Raw genomic sequence first — 20,184 nt, forward strand, 5'->3', positions numbered from 1 at the left:
TGATGCGTGTTCAAACCCTACTGCATTGCATTAAATATGCATTTAATGCAATGGGTATAAATAGATGTGTTATATCTCCATGCAGAGATATCTCTTGAACCCTAACTTACGTTCAAACATGAAAGAACACACATCTAAAGAACACATTACGCTTATCTTTAAAAGCAAGTAAGAATCTCTTTTTAGTATTCTAAATAGTTGTTACCCAGAAAGAACTTACTTTCTTCTAAGTCTTAAACATCAACTCATTTCTTTTTGCTAAGACTTAGTGTGTAACTTAGATTGTTTAGATAAGTTATCTTTATCTTATCTTTCCGCAAACAATCTTGTAAAATTTGTATTGATCATTCTTTATCAATATACATTTAAAATTTGAAAAGTTTAATGTGTTTATATTCATCCCCCCTTCTACAAACCGTTATACACATCTTCTAGACCCTAACGGGACCAACAAGTGGTATCAGAGCAGTGTATCTTCTATTCTTGTTGTTTAGTTGTTTTTCTGCATTATATTATCTTTTTCTTTAGATAATCTTATTGCTTTCTAATGGCTTTACAAAACACAAACACACACTTTAATGACAATGGCTCTCTTGGCAAACCACCCCGTTTTATCTGAGACAACTTTAGTCTTTGGAAAAATTGGATGTCCCTTTTTCTGGAAGGTGTGGATCCTGAAATTCCACACTACATAGAAAATGGACCATATATTCCATATGCTATTTCTACGGCTGTTTCTGAAACAGCTACGACTACCGCGATTCCTGAACGACATATTTCAGAGCTCCCTCCTCAATGAAGCGAGGAAGACAAGAAGAAGATTGTTATAGACACTCGTGCTAGGTCTATAATAGCTATGTCTCTTCCCGATGAGGTTTATCATTCTGTTATGAAACTCAGAACCTCGGAAGCCATGTGGGACACTTTATGTGTTCAATATGAAGGAACCTCTTGCGTTCAAGAATCGATGAAGATTAATTTAGTAAGACAATATGAAAGCTTTCTTTGTGGAAAGACTGAAACATTGTTTGAAGTATATCGACGTTTTAATTGTCTTTTTATAGATTTAAGGACTGTAGGCAAGGAACATTCCAATTCTAAAACTTTATCTAATTTTCTGGAATGTTTACCTGAGTCTTGGGATACTTATGCCATGTGTTTCTAGTTGTCCAATGACATGTCCTCTCTTTCCCTCAGCACTCTTTATGGGATACTGCTCAATCATGAGCAGTCTCGACAACTGAAAAAGAATCTAATCAAAGATTCCAGAGAAATGAAGAGCTCTCCATTAGCTCTAATCTTTGAAGATGCTTCAGTTGAACTCCCATCTTCTTCTTTTTCTCTTCCTCCTGTTGTTATCACTGAGTTAGATTCTACTAACTCTGAGGATTTATCAGAATCTGATCTTGCAGATTTTGATGAATCATTGGTGCTATTAACTAAATCTTTTAGGAGATTCACCAAGAAAAGTAACTTCCACAGATCCCCTTCGCTGACCATCAAGAAAAATCAAAAGTCTGATAACATAGACAAGGCTTCTGCGATCTGCTACAACTGTCACCGCAAGGGTCACTTTGCTAGTGAATGTAGGTCTAAGAAGGCTGTGGCACCATCTTCCAAAACCCCATCCTCCTTCAGATCTAATGATGGCAAATACCTGAAACTGAAAGAGAAGTATAAGAAGATGATGAACTTCCAGCGAAAGGCCAAAAGTCTTGTGGCTGAAGAGCACGACTGGGCTGATTCATCTGATGAATCATCATCTGATGAGGAAGATACGGCCTATCTCTACTTGATGGCCAAAGATGTCAAAGAAGAAGCTTCAAAGACATCAACCTCTCATTATCCCTCATCATCCTCACCTGCTCAAGTATGTCTCCTGAATGAACCCTCTTCTTCTTCTAGCCTATCAGCGTTAGACACACTGACGGTGGACCATTACAATGCCCTAAATGGCAAGTCTAAAGCAGAAATGCTTAATCTTGATCTTCAAGAACAATTCAAGATTTGTCATTCAAAGTTCAAAGAGCTGACTAAGGTTGAAGAAAATCTTAAGGATCAGGTCATTGTGAACCAAACCATCATTGTCGAACGTGAACAAGCTATAGCTGAAAGTGAGCAAGCAATTGTTGAACTCAGGGCTGAGAAGGCTACCATAGTAGGATGGTGGAAAGCCTCTGTCAAGGCCTCAAAGATCATTAACGCTCATATCCCTGCCAAGATAAAGACTGGTCAAGGATTCTCCTATGATCAGGAAGATAGTGTCACTAACAGGTCCATGCTCAAGTTTGGCACCTTTGTCTTTTCTATTCCTGACACTTTTTCTTCTCAGTCTTCTTTCACTAAGAGTCATCTTAATGGAAATCCATTGTCAAAGCACCTCTTGCCAAGAAGACTAACAAGTCAAATAGATCTAAATCTATTCCTTCAGCTTATAAACCTTCTTCTTCTTGAGGGACTAAGAACTCTGAACACTCAGCTCAAGGTGAACGCTTCACCTAAGAACTCCAAACCCTCTAAAGTTCCTCCAATAACTAATGAGAAGAGAATCCTTGGAGGTGGTCCCTCTTCAAATCAGGTACTTCCTGGCCCTATAGCTACCTTCAACTATAGGAAGTGTAAGCATTGTAGTGAAACTATACACATTGCTAGTAAGTGTCCTTCTGCCGCCAAGGCTGGTCCACCAGCCAAGGGTAAGAAAGTAGCTAAAGCTGAGAAATCAACCAAAGCGAAATCATCCACTAAGGCTGCTAAAGTAACCAAGGTGAAGAGAACCACTGGAGCTCCCTCTTCAGGCTCAGTAAAGACAACTACCGATACTAAGCTTTCGGTATTAGGTGTTGTAGTTCCCACCACTGAAGCCTCTTTGTCAGGCTCAGTGAGGACACCTACTAACTCTTTCTCTCTAGCGTTAGAGGTTGTTCCTATTTCCACTAAAACCTTTCCAAGTTCAATGAAGTCATCTACTAACGCTGGTTCTTCAGTTGTAGTAGATGAAGCCTCTAACATTGCTGGACCCAAATAGATGGGTACCAAAAGCATTTTTAAATTGTTGCCTTGTGCAGGAAGTCAAAGGCATATGGTATCTCAACAGTGGATGGTCAAGGCACATGACCAGAGACAAATCCGTAACCTTTGGAGGTAATGGAAAAGGATATACTAGAGGTTTTGGTATATTAACCAATGGTGCAACCACATTCAGTCGTGTTGCATACGTTGAAGGACTAAAGCACAACCTCCTCAGCATCAGTCAAGTGTGTGATATATACTATACAGTGAATTTCTTCTCGAGCTCCATCATGAACTATTTACATTACAACCCCATAAAAAAAGAAGGGTTCTAGTAGAATAGAACAAACGACGTCAACTTGTTTTGTTACGGGACAACTCATAATGTTCATATCGATCTATTATGCGCCTCTGCATCTAGCACTGGGTAGACTAATGAGCCACTTCAAATAGATTCATTGCTCCGGCCTAGAATACGATTAATCCGGCATGGGCTACATGAGCCCCTAGTAGATTACCAGATAAATTGATAAGCCGGGCATTCCCGGTGTATGAATCGCTATTGGTTTGAAACCAATAATGGGAGTCGCTTGAGTATGTTAAGAATATATACGTATCCATGATTTAAAATTTTGAGTTTCCTATATATTATCTTGTTCTATCAATCATATTATGTTCCTCCCCATGTAAACATATTTTATTGTCTAAGGGGAATTACGCTTACTTGTTTTTTTAGTACAAGTGGCTACAGGATTTGCTTTCCCATACAAGCGGTTTTTTTTTCGGAATTTGACTCTTAGCAACTCCTATGTTCGAAGCAAGATGTTTTCTAATTAGGTCATGAACTACAAATGCCTGGAAAAGTTCTATTGCTATTTCGTGAGTGCTTTATAAATAGCTTTGGCACAAAATAAGAAATGGTTGGGAGTTCACGTTCTCATCATCTTTAATAAAATCAAGGCCACCACGAAGACATTCATAAACAACTCTACCGCTCAATAATTCATGCTACGTTTATGACAAAGATGATAAGGTTGCCTTGACCGGTTCCCATCTAGAGAATGTCTACATCATCAATATGGATTTTTCTTTCACAGAGAATAGTTGTTTCTTCTCTAATGCTTTGTCAGACATCAACTGGCTGTGGCACAAACAACTTTCTCACTTTAACTTCAAGACACTTAGTGAGTTATCTAGAAATGATCTTGTCACTGATCTTCCTCAACACTCTTTTGCAAAGGAATATCTTTGCTCAGCGTGTGAGAATGGAAAACAAACAAGAGATAGCTTCAAGTCAAAGCAAATCTCTTTAGTGACATCGCCTCTTCAGCTACTTCACATGGATCTCTTTGGTCCAGGTACACTTGGGTCTTTTTTCTCAGATCCAAAAGTGAAGTACCTGAAGACATCATATCGTTCATCAAGAAAATATAAGTACTTAACAACATTAAAGTACGGTCTATTAGAAGTGACCATAGTACTGAATTTAAAAATAGTACTATGGATAACTTCTTTGAGGACAAGGGAATTTCTCATAACTTTTCTTCAGTGAGAACTCCTCAGCAAAATGGGGTCGCTAAAAGAAGAAATCGAACAATCATTGAGGCTGCTCAGTCAATGCTCAACGAGTCCCATCTTCCTACAAATTTTCTGGGCTGAAGCTGTCAACACTGCTTGTTTCACTCAAAATGGGTCACTAATCGTTAAGAGGTTCAAGAAGACAACCTATGAACTTTTCCATGGCAGAAAGCCCTCTATTAGCTTTCTACATATCCTTGGTTGCACGTGTTATATTATCAACAATCATGATCAACTAGGAAAGTTTGATCCCAAAGCCGATGAAGGAATCTTTCTTGGATATTCTTCAGTGTCCAAAGCCATCAGAATATTCAACAAATGCAAACAGACGATAGAAGAAACTATTCATGCCACATTTGAAGAATTTCAATTAGCTAATTCAAAACCCATCTTAAATGATGAAGATGAATTAGAAAACTGGATGTTCTCTTATTATGGACAACCTGAAGCTTCGTTCACTGTTCCTCTCAACACTAAAGCCCCAGAAGCTGAGGATAAACCATTAATCATTCTATTTGTAGCTAGTCACACCAACATGTCTTCTTCAGAGATCGCTGACGTGTACATTAGCTGTGTTCCTCCTTCTACTTCAAACACTGATCAATCAGTGAATGAAATGCCTTAAGCATTTGAGCCTATTGCAGTCGTTGAATCTGAGGCTTTTTTAGCAATTGTTCCAATTGCTGAAGACACTGCAGCTGAAGCCTCATCCACTGTTCCAGAGCTTCTCTACTCAGATGATAATCCTCTACCAGCTCAACGATTGACTAAAGACCATCCTGTTAGGCTTGAGTTTTAGAGTTTATATGTTGTATTCATTCTTGAAAGTATTCTTTGTAATATTGTTTTGTTTAGACCTATAAATAGGTTTAGCTCTTTGTAATTAGTAGGATGCTTAGAGTTAGAGAGCTTAATTGTGATTAGATTTGTAATTGAGAGCTTTGAAGATAATACATATAATTTGACTTATTGACTTTCTCTCTCAAGATTAATAATCTTGAATTTGCCATTTATTGTGTTCTTAATGATCATGATAGTTTATTGAACATATTGGGACAAACAATTGGTAGCAGAGCGATCTGTATCGTTATTGTTTGAAGAAATTGTACAAAATTCAAGATTTTTCTGCACATTTTTCTGGAAATTCATTGGATGTTTTTTATGTTCATCTTATATTCTTGAATTTTTTGTGAAACTTTCATCAATTTCATCTCAAATATTTCATTTTTTGATTGTTTGATTCCTAAAATTTGGATCTTTGTGTGCAATTTTATGTTGTGTATCATTTTTGTTCACAAAAGTTTATGATTTGATCAATAATTTGAGTGTTTTTGAAGGATTTTTTTTGGTTTTATGAAAACTTACTGTTCTTATAAAGTTCATAAAATTTTGGTATTTTGATCCATTTTTTGTTGTAGTTTCATGAAATTTGGTGTTTGTGATTGAAGAATTGGTAATCTGATTTGCACTAATACGTATACATCTTGACCAAATTTCTTGTATACCGGCTACTTCATTGTCCGATTTGTGATTTGTGACTTGTGGTTTAAGTGTGAATTCGGTAGCTTCCTTGTCTGGATGTCCTGTTAATCGAACACCTCCTTGACCGGACTCTATTGTTAATCGGATTAATTGTCCATATTTCCTCTTAATCGGAAGCTGTCTTGACCGGATTTGGAGTAATCCGGTTGTAACCATTTGTATTCATCACATATCGGACATTACTTCTTCCGTAGCTGACAATCTTGTCTGGATTACCTATTAACCAGAGACTTCCTTGACCGGATTTAGTGTGATTCATTGTAGTTCACCTTGTCCGGAATCCCTGTTAATCGATTGACTCCTTGACTGGTTTGGCATAATCCGGCTACTGCCTTCTGTCCGGATTTCATATTAATCGAAAACTTGTTGTCTGGTTTTCTTGTAAACCGGAAGTAACTTTGTCCGGTTTTGGTATAGATTGGTTGCTTTCTTGAACGGATTTGAAGTTCACTTGTCCGGTTTTTGGAAGTAACTTGTCCGTATTGGTGTTTCCATCACATTGTCCGTATTTTGTACCTTCATATCCGGATATATAACACTTGACCATATTCAACCATTTGGACCATATTTGTTTAGTTGATATTCATTGTCCGTATTACTTCTACGGACAAGTTCATTTGTTTTGAGTTGACTTGGTTATCTTTTTGACCAATTTGTTGTGTTTGAAGTTTGTTGACTATATTTGAGTTTTGACCAGATTTCTGATCCGGATAGATTTCAATTTTTAATTGCAAAAGAAAATCTTGTGTGAATTTTTGGATAGTTTTTTCTTTAATCAATTTCTTGAATTGCAGAGATTCTTTGTTTGATCAATCGTTCTTGATTTTTAAATGGCATCATTTGTGGAGAAAGAAAATAAGGTTTTGAAGGAGAAAGTTTATGAGATGGAGATAAGTCTGAAGGAACAAAAAGAAAAATATGTGAAGGTGTTTTATGAAAATCATGCCAATTTTGTTAGGGCTAAAGAGTTGAAACAAAAGATAAAGAAATTCGAAGAAGAAAATAAGTTTCTTCAAGCTGAGATTGATGTACTTCTTGGAAAAGATAATTATTTCAGTGCAAGTCAAAAGAGAGACTTAGATCTATTAAAGGACAATTACAGGCTGACATCTAGAATTTATGAACTTGAAAAGACTTTAGAATCTGAAAGAAAAGAGTCAGAGGAAGAAAGAGTAAAACAGATCAAAGAGAAGTATGAGTTGACAAAGAAAGTCAATAAAGTTGAGAATGAACTAAATGATGAAAGTAATTTACATGGAAAAGAGAATGATATACTGATAGAGATTGATAAAAGATTTGATGCTGAAAGGAAAGTATTTGAAAGCAAGATAAAAGCTTTAGAGCTGAATGCTACATTGCTTTCAAAACAAATATCAGATTTTGAACAAATTATCATCTTGGAACGAGCCAAGTTTGATAAAGAGAAGAAAGAGAATGAGGAAGAATGTCAAATGAAGAATTTGGAAATGTTTGACAGCATTTAGCAATAGAAAGAATAAAGCAACTGGCTGATGTGATGCCTCCTTTAAAGATTCCTACTGTTTCTGACAAAAGGGTCCTCCAGACTGACGCAAGTGATGATTACTGGGGGGCAGTCATAATAGTTCAAAACAAAGCTGGTGTCTGAACAATTTGTGGATACAAAAGTGGCCCGTTCAAAGATTCGGAGCAGCACTACCACTCTACCTTTAAAGAAATCCTAGCGGTCAAAAGGGGAATAGAAAGATACCAATTCCATTTAATCGGGCACGATTTCCTAATTGAAATGGATATGTCTTCTTTCCCACGTATGCTCCAGTTCAAAAGAAAGATTCTCCCAGAGGCTCAACTTTTGAGATGGGCAAACTGGTTCTCTCAATGGAAATTCACTGTGAAACATATCAAGGGGTCAGAAAATATCCTAGCATATTTTCTGTCAAGACCAAAAGGCTATAAATATGATGTTCCAAAAGACATTCAGATCATCCACAAAGCCAAGGTCCTTCCAATGGTATTTCCTGTCGAGAATGCAAGTTCTTCCAGCTCTCCTGTTCCACACACTTCTCAAACTCCACMTCAGGTTGATCCAGCTGAAGGTATCACAGTTGTACCACAAGTCCTGCCAGATGAAGTAACAGAAACCATTGCTGATCTCACTTTAAGAGAGAGGTCCCAGTTGAATTACAAAACGTTTTTCACCATCATACCTAAATGTCTTCCATATCCATGACGGGCAAGTCTAATAGCACCGAAATGGATATGAGTATATCCTTGAGCTAGGCAGTGTCTTGCTCAAAAGCAGAAAGCTTTAAATGAAGAAAAGAATGTTTTTGCTTTGGAGAAGAAAAGTACTGCTAAAAAGAATGCTGCAATTGCTAAGGAGCTTATAGAGAAAAAGAAATGGCTTGGCATTGCTTCAGTGAATGAGAAGGGAAGTTCAGAAGAAGAGAGGAAAGAATTTGAGAAAGAAAGGAAAAGTTTTGAGAAGTTGAAGAAAGAATTGGAAGGTAAGTTCTAGGATACTTCAACGAAATTGTCTAATTTAAAGACAGAACTTGTAGCTGAATTGAATATGAGAAATGAACTTAAAAAGAAATATGATTTAGTTGTTGAAGAGAGAGACCGGTTACTTAAGAAAATAAAAGAATTTTCTAAATCAATTGTTGAAAGCTCAACTGGTTCTCAATCTCAGTGTAAAACCTGCCTTCATGACTGTTCTAGTGTCAAATCTAATAGTTATTCGAGCAGCCTTAAATCAACTGTTTGTAAGAACAAATCTCATACTTCAATTTTTTTTACAAGGGTTATGTCATTGAATCACCCAATAATTTTTCAAAAATAAAACAAGTTTGGGTTAATAAAGTTGAATCTGTTGTATCTCATAAATCTGTTGTTACTAAGACTGTTCTTCCTTGCATTGTAAGATCTACTAATCAATTAAGTAGTCTTAGCAAGAGAAGAATTCGATGCTCAACTTGTGGAACTAATGACTTTGTCAATAAGAAAAATTTCAACAGATGGTATGGGAACAATGGCTATGAGAACAACTGGAATACATATAACATGTATGATAATGATTGGCAAGGTTCTTACTGCATATCTGATTTACCTGTTAAAAGTGCTAAAAAGAATTTATCTAATAGAAACAGATGGTATGGCAGTTATAACATCCCTCAAGCCAATACTAACAAAGTAGGACCCATGTTTGTCTAGGTACCAAAGTCTACTTAATTTGTTTTTGCAGGTGTGTCATATGCTGTGCTGACAAGAAATATCTTCTATATGATGCACTGATACAGGGGGAGTGTGTAATTTGTTTGAAATTAGTTTGTGAACACCTAATTCAGGACATGCTCTTCAATTTTGAGCTGAAATGTTTCCTTTTACTAAGTACAGGAAAATAAGTTTGTACTTGTTTGGATTTTGAGCTGATAAAGAAATCTATTTTCTAAGGGGAGTTCTAAAAAGTTTTTGAAAAATATTTGTTGAATTTTCGAGTTGATTTCAAAACGAGTATCATTTTTGATCAGACATTTTTTTGAGATCTTACTTGTGTAATTTCTCTTCATACATATTCCAATATCTGTTTCAGCTATTCTTTAAACTGTTATTATCATGTCTCTTAAATAAAAATTGTTAGACCCCATCTTGTGAAAGTGTAAGTAAGAAGCCTTTTACTCTAGTTCATAGGACTTAGTCTTTAGAAGCAGTCTGGACTAAGAGCTCTCATGCAGAAGTCAAAACCCAGAGTTCTTACTCAAGAGTAAAGGATCTCACATAAAGAGCCCGCACTCAATTATGTGGTCGATCAAGTCTTAAGCGCCAAAAAGCTTAAGCGCTTTATGCAAAGCTAAACTCCAGACACAGAGCTTCTGCATAATACATGCAGAGCCTCTGTATAGTACATGCAGAGCCTCTAGTCTCCTATCTCCATGGAATGCGCGCTTAGTCTAGATATTCTCATAAGCATCAAACAGATTCAAGGCGGCTTGACTGAGTCCGGTCCACATTTCAAGGGCAGTCAACGATAAGGATGTGGATTCAGCGATCATAGTTTCAAGCCATAATTATAGCATAGTTTGTTTGACTTAGGCGTATATAAGAAGGCATCCTCCTCAAGTTCAAAGTACCATAGAGTTCCGACTTAGATTATAGCAAAGTTCTTGTGAGAATACGTTTTGGATTGTGAATTTTTATTTTCATCTAATAAAGCATCCGACTTATTCAAAATATTTCAGTGTTCTTATTTCTATTAAATATCTTGTTTGATCAATTTAGTACACTGTTCGTATTTCATTCATATTCTTCATTAGCTGTGTTTTCTGAAAATTAAGAGTATCTGGGTTCCAACAATTGGTATCAGAGCCAGCTAATCAAATTCATTGATTAGTCAATCAATATCCATCAGGATACCTCTCTTAATTTCTGATTATTCGTTTTTAAAAAAGAATTTCATTCTTATTTTTAATCCATTTAAAAAAGTCTACTTTTAGTATTCTGGAAATCAGTTACATATCGTTTATCACTTTCAAGTCAATTTTTCTTCTCAAAATCCTTAAACAAAATGTATAGTCAAACGTGGAACTCCATGTGTAGTGCTGGATCTCTTACAAAACCTCCAACACTCATTAGAGAAGAATATCCCCAATGAAAAATACGGATGATCAATTTTTACGAAGGTCTTGACCTTGAGCTTTACGAATCAATTTTAAATGGCCCTTTTGTACCTAATACACTAATTCCCCGCATTCCTGCTGCTGGCGACACGGTCGAAGTTCCAACCAGAAGAGTTCCCAAGCTTCGTCGAGATTGGGACAATGAGGACAAGCGTAGAGTGGAAGTGGATCAGAAAGCCAAGAGGCTTTTGATCATGGCCCTTCCTAATGAGATTTTTCAAACTCTAGATGATTGTGAGTCTGCCAAAGATCTATGGGATCAATTGGCAAACCAGCTGGAAGGACGAATCAAAATGAAGAAAAACCATCGTGCTCAATGTTTAAATGAGTACAATAGTTTCCAAGCACTACCTGATGAGTCTTTAGAGAAGACTTATCACAGATTCAACACGCTGATCAACAAATGTCGAAAATGTGATGTGATCAGAACTCAAGAGGAGAACAATATGCTCTTCTTGAAGAGGTTGAATGCTGAATGGGGAAACTTGACCATGTCTCTCAAGGCGAACCAAGATTTGGAGCAATGGACTCTTCATGATGTGTATAGCACTCTGCAAGCATAGAAGCAAGAAGTGTAGAAGGCCAAAGTCGCTCTGGGTGGACCTCTAGCTCTTGTCTCTGACTCAAAAGAGACTGGATCCAATCAACCACACAGAGAAAGAAGATAAAAGGAGGAACAGAGAAAGGGGAAGAAGGCTCTTATCATGGACAGCGATGAAGAAGACAGAGCATCAAGCTCTGAAGACGATGACATTAGTGCTTTTGCACATTCCTTGGCCTTGATTACCAAGGAATTTCAAAGGAAATTCGGGAAGAAAGCCAAGGCGACAGAAATAGAAGCAGAGCTTTCGAAGGAAGGAACCCTCCTTCTGTGTCAAACAAGAAGGAGGAGGAGCAGTCTGAACAAAAGAAGCAAGCTGTCAGATGTTTCAGATGCAGAAAGATGCAACACTACTTCAAAGAGTGCAAAGGCCCTTTAGTGAAAGATGAGTTGTACTATATAAATAATTACAAGTATAATCGATCCCAAAGGAGTCTCATGGGTGAATAGGAGAACTGGGTCTCTGACTCCTCATCTGAAGAAGAAGACCAAACCCACTTATGTGGAATGGTTGTTGAGAATGACACAGAAGAGTCTAGATTTGGCTCCGACTCTTGGTTATTCTCATTCCGATCTGGAAGAAAGCATCTCTGCTTTAACTAATGATTTCATAAATCTACAGCAAAAGCTCTCTGTCGAAAAATCTAAAAGGAAGTCTTTGGAAAAAGAAAAGTTATTCTTTGAACGTGAGAGAGAGCTATTAATTGTAGAAAAACAAGAATTGTCAGTGGAGAAAGAAAAACTTTTGCAAACAAAACGTTCCACTGAAATAAGTCTTAAATCAGAGTGCTCTGAACTAAAAGCGGCTATACAAAAGAAAGAAAGAGAGCTTTTAGAAAAGGAATGTGACCGACTAAACTCTAAAGCCCTGAAAATTTATTTTCAAAAGAAAAGGGAATTTCTACACCAGAGCTTACAAAGAAAAGAGCTCTTGATTAAAAAATATCAAGATGCTCAGCAAGTGTATGAAAAGATTAATTCTCAACAGGATAAAGCAGGGATAGGTTATACAGACCTAGACCTCACTTGGAAGAAGAAATCCACTCTTGAGTCTGTGTTTAGGTTTGGAGCAGAGCAAAAACTAGATTTTCCATCTCTGCATAAAGCCTCACCTTTTAAAAGATGTAAGCTTGAGAATAGGGCCAAAACTCAAAGGTTAAAATTCAAAAACATCTCTTATTCTTCAAAAGGTATGCAACAAGTTGATCTAAATAGCATACAGAAGACATACGAGATCTTTTGTTTTGGCTCTAATAATCTTGAACATCCTAAAACAAATGGTGATGTTGTTAAACTTGAACCAGATGAAATCAAAAGTTCATCATCTGAAAACTTTATTAAAACTCTGGATCCGAAATTATTGGATGACTTCACATAAACGGTGAGACAGGCTTTCGAGCAAGATTTGCTTGAGGCCTTGAATTATCCTTCTAAAGATCATACAAATTATCCTGAGAGTAATTCCTCGGATACTTTTGAAAGTTTTCCAACACAAAATATGGATGAAGGATCTAGCTCATGCATACGAGAATCTCAAGTTCTTAATGATACCTCTGTACTTTGAAATTCACCCAAGGATTTGCTTGACTCTGACTCAGAGTCAGAGGTGGACTCGATTAAAGAGCAAGTTGAGACAAAGAGTATAGCAACAGGACCAGAAGTTGCAAAATTTCCAAATGAGAAATCTAATAAATCTGGTACAACAATAGAACAGAAGAAAAAGATTCTCATGGATTCTGGCCATGTAAGCATGTTAACAAGAGCTAAATTATCTCCAAAGTTTGAATACCGGGCAAAGAATACTAAATCTGTTACCTCTACATCAAAGGGCTCTAAATCTAATTCTAGAAAGCCAATTAAGTTCACTCCGAAACAGAAAAGAAAATCCGCTGCTGACTCTATTTTAAATTCCTCTGTTTCAGAGGAGGCATCTGAAGGCCAAATGAGTGAGAAGGGATAAGAAGAAAACAGAACAGATTCATTCAAAGAAGTCTAAACAATCAGATCTAAATAGGAAGGTCGTTGGAACTAACAATGCTAGAAATGATTGTAATAAAATGTCTTATGAATCAAATAAATCATTTTGTCATCAAAAATGTGTTCATACTTGCGAATGTTTCTCTCTGCTACAAAAGTTAAAGCAACATTTTTCTAATCCCAACTGCATTCTCTCTGGGTCATCAAGGATAAATTCTAAGAAGACCCAGAAAAGAAAGAAAACTCCTAAAGCCAAATCTGGCAAACCAGCTCTCAAGTCTAGTAACTCAGGTGTAGAGACAAAACCTCTCCCCCAAGTTAAAAACCGATCTTCTAATCCTAATCATCATGGACCCATTATGAAATGGGTACCTAAATCCCTATAATTTGTTTTGCAGAAGCCGCATATGGACATTTGGTATCTTGACTCTGAATGCTCAAGACACATGACTGGCAACAAGAGGCTACTCTCCTCATATAGAGAAAAAGTTGGAGGAAGAGTAACCTTTGGGGACAATATGCAAAGAGAGATAAAGGGATATGGAGATCATCATCAAGGTAAGGTTTATATTTCTAAGGTTTCTTATGTCTCTGGGCTTAAACATAAACTTCTGAGCATAACTCAACTATGTGATTCGGGCTACAATGTCAAGTTCCAAAAGGAAGCTTGTTCTATCATGTCAGAATCAGGTCCGGATTTGTTTAGAGCCAAAGGTAAAGGTAATCTATACCTTATGAATTTTTCACCAAGAGATAATTCAGAGACTCTTTGTCTCGTATCTCGTAAGAGTGAAGAAGCTTGGCTCTGGCATCACAAGTTGTCTCATTTGAACTTCCAAAATATAGAGAAGCTTGTGAAGAACAATCTTGTTAACGGACTTCTTGCCATAAAGTTTGAGAAGGACCATCTATGTCCTGCTTGCGAAATGGGAAAGCTCAAAAGAGCATCCCACAAAATAAAGACAGATGTGTCCTACGTCAAACCTCTGCATATGCTTCATGTGGATCTCTGTGGTCCAATCTCTGTGCAGAGCTTGTCTGGTAAAAAGTATATCCTTGTACTAATTGATGAATTTTCATGATATACTTGGATTGAGTTTCTAAGGCAGAAATCAGATGTGCCAGAGCTGCTGATTAAACAAATGACAAAGATTCAAGTTCTTCTACAGAGCAAAATTCAAAAGTTGAGAAGTGACAATTGAACTGAGTTTAAGAACGCAAAAATTGATGCGTACTTAGACAAGGAGGGCATATCTCAAAACTTCTCTATAGCAAGAACACCACAATAAAATGGTGTTTTAGAAAGAAAGAATCGCACATTGGTTGAGGCTGCAAGAACAATGCTAGCAGACTCTAGTTTTCCAACCCACTTTTGGGCAGAAGCCATTGCAACCGCTTGCTTTATCCAAAACAGAGCAACGATGGTAAAGAGGCACATGAAGACGCCTTATGAACTAGTTAACCAAAGAAAGCCTAATGTTAAATTTTTACATGTCTTTGGTTGCAAATGCTTCATCATAAATGACCGTGATCAACTTGGCAAGTTTGATAAGATGGCTGATGAAGGTAAGTTTCTTGGTTACTCTACACAAGCCAAGGCTTATTGAGTCTTCAACCAACGAACCAAGACTGTCATGGAAAGCATCAACGTCTCGTTCGACGATAAAGAGCATATGACTTCAGAGTACCTCAGCTCTTGACTCGATCTTAACAAGTTGACTTCCAATTCTCAAATGAAGTCAAGGGAATTGGAGCTTAAGCTATTATTTGAAGACTTCTTTGGTGATGAGGACATCTCTGTACGTGCACCCAGAGATGAGTCTGCACGTGTAAGTGAAGAACCACCAAATACAAGCACATCTATCTCTGGTCCTTCACACACCTCTGCTTCCTCTAGTGATTATGCGAATCCACAACCAGAGCAGACAAGCTCTGGATTAGAACCCAGTTATGTAGAGACAGAGCATAACATCTTTGTTTTTGAACCTGGTTCCTCTGTACCATCATCTGAGGGGGAGCAAGCAGAACCCTCTTCACCACCCATGAGCCAAATGCCAAATATATCTTTGGGACGTGATCAAATGACCTAGACCTCTGTCTCAGTCCCAACAACAAAATGGACAAAAGATCATCCTCTTCACCAGATAATTGGTGAACCTTCAAGTGGTGTGAAGACAAGAGCTGCCACGGCCAATGAATGTTTAATCGTAAACTTTCTAAGCATGGTAGAGCCTAAAAAAGTCCATGAAGCCCTATAAGACCCAAGTTGGGTTGATGCCATGCAAGAAGAGCTTCAACAATTTGAAAGAAACAACATATGGACTCTTGTGCCCTAACCTAGGGATAAAATTGCTATTGGTTGTAAATGGGTTTTTAGGAATAAGAAGGATGAGAATGGGATCGTTGTAAGAAATAAAGCCAGGCTTGTAGCAAAAGGCTATTGCCAAAAAGAAGGCATAGACTATGACGAGACCTTTGCACCAGTAATTAGGCTAGAAGCTATACACTTATTCTTAGCCTTCTCTGCACATAAAGGATTCCGAGTCTATCGAATGGACGTCAAGTCAGCCTTTTTGAATGGTAAACTGAAGGAGGAAGTCTACGTTCAACAACCTCCGGGGTTTGAAAGCTCCACACATTCAGAGTATGTCTATTTCTTGAGCAAAGCTCTGTATGGACTTAAACAAGCTCCTCAAGCCTGGTATGAACGTATTTCGTCTTTTCTCTTATTGAATGATTTTGAAAAAGGTAAAATCGATACTACTTTGTTTATTAAGAGGTATAAAGGTGGGATGCTTCTAGTACAGATTTATGTGGATGACATTATTTTTGGATCAACAAACCAGAGGCACTGTGATAAGTTCTCTGCTTTGATGAAGCGAGTTTGAAATGAGCATGATGGAAGAATTAACATTCTTCCTTGGCTTGCAAGTAAAACAGAGAGAGGATGGTATTTTTATTAGCCAAGCTAAGTATGTCTCTGACATATTACAGAAAAATCAACTTCACAACTCTTCCATAATGAGAACACCAATCGCAACGGGACCTAAGCTTGACAAAGATCCATCTAGAAAACCGGTGGATGTTAAGACTTACCGTGGAATGACTGGATCACTGCTGTATCTCACGGCTAGTCGATCAGACATCATGTTTGCTATGTGTCTCTGTGCTAGATATCAACCAAAACCTAAGGAATCTCACTTATCTGCTATGAAAAGAATCTTCAGATACCTAAAAGGAACTCAATTTCTGGGTCTCTGGTATCCTAAGTATTCTGGTTTTGATCTTATCGCATATACAAACTATGATCATGCAAGATGCAAACTTGATCGAAAGAGTACATCAGGGAGTTGTCAATTACTAGGAGACAAGCTTATAAGCTGGACTTCAAAGAAGCAAAACTGCATATCCACCTCAACTGCTGAGGTAGAATATGTAGCCACAACCAGCTGCTGTTCCCAAGTAATCTGGATGAAAACTCAACTGAAAGACTATGGCATTGAGTTTGACAAGATTGCAATTCTGTGTGATTCAGAAAGTGCCATCGCAATCACAGTTAATCCAGTGCAACACTCTAAAACAAAGCACATCGACATACGCTACCATTTCATCAAAGACCATGTAGAGAAAGGTACGATTGAAATGTTTTTCGTAGGTACAGATCATCAACTTGCTGATATTTTTACTAAGGCTCTCGATGAAAAGAGATTCAACTTTTTGGTTAGCAAGTTGGGTATGCTCAATCTTCACTAATGAAGACAGAGCCTCTGTATGTATTATATAGATCCTCTGCATCCTCTTGAGTATACTTCTGTTTTTTTAAAGTTTTGATCCATGAGACAAAGCCTCTGTATAGTACATACAGAGCCTCTTGCTCAAGTCTGTATTGTCTTGTCATACAGAGCCTCTGTACCTTGTTCACCATGCTTGTGCATTACTTATAATTTATGATCCAAGCATAGTTCAAGGGGGAGAAAGTCAAGCAAGTTAACGTTGAAGGGGAGCATTAGATCATGCATCATACAAAGCCTCTGTCTCAAAACTTTCATGATTATAGGACAGAGCCTCTGTATGTACTATACAGAGCTTCTGCCTCTAAACATAACAAGTTTGTTAGACAGAGGACTTGTATATTCCAACCATGATCCTCTGTATGAGAACCTAAGGTATGTTATCTTTCACTCTATTACTACTCTGGTTTCTTTCTCAAATGCTTTTAAACAATCTAAGTATAGTAACTTTTTATTCAAATACAGAGCTTCTGTCTCATGTTTGTTGTTTTGTTCAAACCAGAGTATTAACGCTCGTCAAATTTTTGTAAGGCTCTTAAAATATATTATTTTAAAAGAGGAAGGCGTAGAGGTTTTATTTTTAATATTTTCTATTAAGCTGTTATGTACTAAAGCGTCACCGCTTGTAACTTTATATTTTCAAATATGGGAGGCGCCATTTGCAGCCTGTCAGGCCACGTGGCATCTCCCTACAGGCGCTTGAGAAAACCGATTATGTTTCTGACGCTTAGGGGGCGCGTTTCACTCAAGTGCTTTTATTTTTTTTTCTATTTACACAAATCTTTTCCCCCAAAATTTCTTTTACGCCTTCAAAATATTCTCAAGAGAATATCCCCGCTCTCTAACCGACTGATCCCGTTGATCAAACTGGGAGTTCCATTCGGATCAACAACTTGGAGGTATGGCTGAGTTTGAAGAAAAACAAAGACGAAGCTTCGTGAAAGGCCCCTCACGAAAGAAGCATTTCTTTATCGATAGGATTCCCATCATTTGCAGTCAGTCTTGACTTATCTCAAGCAATGTCCAAATAGTCCCACTTGACTCGAGATCAAGACTCCTTACAGCTCGCACCAATTTACTCTTCGTCTTCAAGCTCTCAAACTGTTAACGCCATTAACGATCTTCAAAAGCTTTCTGAAACTGTAATTTGTGGTGGAAATGTCCAAGATCTTTCTCCAAGTAAGTTCATCAAACCTTTCTCTAGATTTCTTAAAGAATCAAGAACCGATTATTTCAAAACCCTAGTTTTTCAAAACCCTTCATCAAACCTGCAACAATGTCTTCATCCGATTCAACCAACTCTCAAACTCACATCACAACCCTCAAAACAGTGGAAGAAACCAACCAAAACATGGTTCCACTTCCACTAAAACCAAACAATCATGCCCTTCATCTCACTTTAGAGAGTTTTGACCCAAAATTTCACCCTGTCATTGACATTCTTCAACACCATTTCTTAAACCCTGCACTTACAAACACCGACGATCTTGTCCCTGAGCATTCCATCCAGGAGTTTTGGCAAATCTGTTCCGTAACCGAATCCTAACGCGGGATTATTGGAGAATTCTACGTACCCTCTTCCAAGGAGTACGTCATTGTCAGGATTTCAAGGTCCCTGTTTTCACGTGTTCTTCAGATTCCAACCAAGACAGATCTTGGGTTGAGTGAGTATGTCCCTCTCCCATCTGGGGATGAACTCGTGACTTTCTTGAAACATATTTCTTTGATTGATAATACACTCATTTGTATTCAAACTTTGTTTCCTGAGCTTATTTGAAACATATTTCTTTGATTGATACATAATTCTCCATTCTTCATTGTGTGAATCTGTAAACTTGTTTTTACAGTTCTTCATTCATTTCTCCCAACTAATTTTAAATAATCTGTTTTGTACATCACTCCTGATTGATTGTACTTAATTGCTACATTTTTTTATCTATTTTTATCTGATTATTTGTGCATCATTGCAATAATATTTTAATCAACCATTTTGTGATCAAATGAGCTTACATTGTTATATTAGGAGGGACTGAGAGCTTCACTAAAATACCTCTATGGACTGTCAGAATCGATAGGCCTACCCAAGAGGACATCTATATTTAAGTGAGCTTAAATGCAAAATGGGTTTGTGTGTAGAGCTTAAAATAAAATTGAGAGGGGTAGTTATGAGCTAAAAGAATTGATGAGAGTTGTGTCACGATTAAAAGATTAAAAGAATCATGTTCTATTCTCTATAATCCAAGCAAACCACGAAATCTATTTGTTCTCAATTCTTTGGAGACTAATACTGAAAAAAGCAAATCCCAGGCCAACTTTTGTCACAACCCCACCAGCTACTCATTTATCTCTTAAAAGATAAGTGTTTCAATAACACTTGGGGCACGCGGCTCATAATCTATCAGTTTCTCATTTGGAGAAAATTGATATTGAAAAGAAGGATATATGCCCCCCTTCAAGTCTTTTTGATCACAAATTGAGTCTGATAAATTTGTGTAGTCTACACTGTTTATCTTTTTGAGCCTAATTCGAAAAATTTGCTTTATCTTTTCACACTACACAAATTTTACAAAACATTCGTTATTTTGTTATAACATTCATAGATATGTTTTGTCTAAGCTATCAATGATTGAATGGAAGTCCTAATGAGATGAACCTTAAAAAGTGTCATATATGAAGTTCATTTGTTGTATTGAATATATTTGTTATATTCATAGACGAATCTTTTATAAGACTGAAAACAAATTCATAACTTGAATTTGGTTATTTCCCTCATCTTCATAGTCTGAAAAGATTATACAAGCGAATTGGAAAAGATTTGTTTACCATTTTATGAATTGATGACATACTTTCAATGATTCATTCATTTTGGTGTATGATGCAAATGCTTCTCATTTTATCATAAGGGGGAGTACATAAATAATGAATGAAAATTTCTGCCATGAAATTTTTTGCATCAATTCTGAAGATCGAGAGTTTGTAAATGTAACAACCCCAAATCCATACATTGCATATAACACATATTTCATACATA

General features: G+C 37.1%; 1 protein-coding gene across 1 annotated transcript; it reads left to right on the top strand.

Moving 5' to 3' along the window:
• The first annotated feature begins 6,959 nt into the window (after window positions 1–6,959).
• LOC112503805 (golgin subfamily A member 6-like protein 4) lies at window positions 6,960–7,756 on the top strand. The gene is made up of 2 exons (XM_025107803.1): window positions 6,960–7,442; window positions 7,607–7,756. Exons 1-2 carry the CDS (start codon window positions 6,960–6,962, stop codon window positions 7,754–7,756), a joined length of 633 nt encoding a protein of 210 aa, XP_024963571.1.
• The last annotated feature ends 12,428 nt before the right edge of the window (window positions 7,757–20,184 follow it).

This window comes from Cynara cardunculus, unplaced genomic scaffold, assembly GCF_001531365.2.
Source record: "Cynara cardunculus var. scolymus isolate 2C unplaced genomic scaffold, CcrdV1 Un_Scaffold_3863, whole genome shotgun sequence".
Classification (NCBI taxonomy): Eukaryota; Viridiplantae; Streptophyta; class Magnoliopsida; order Asterales; family Asteraceae; genus Cynara; species Cynara cardunculus.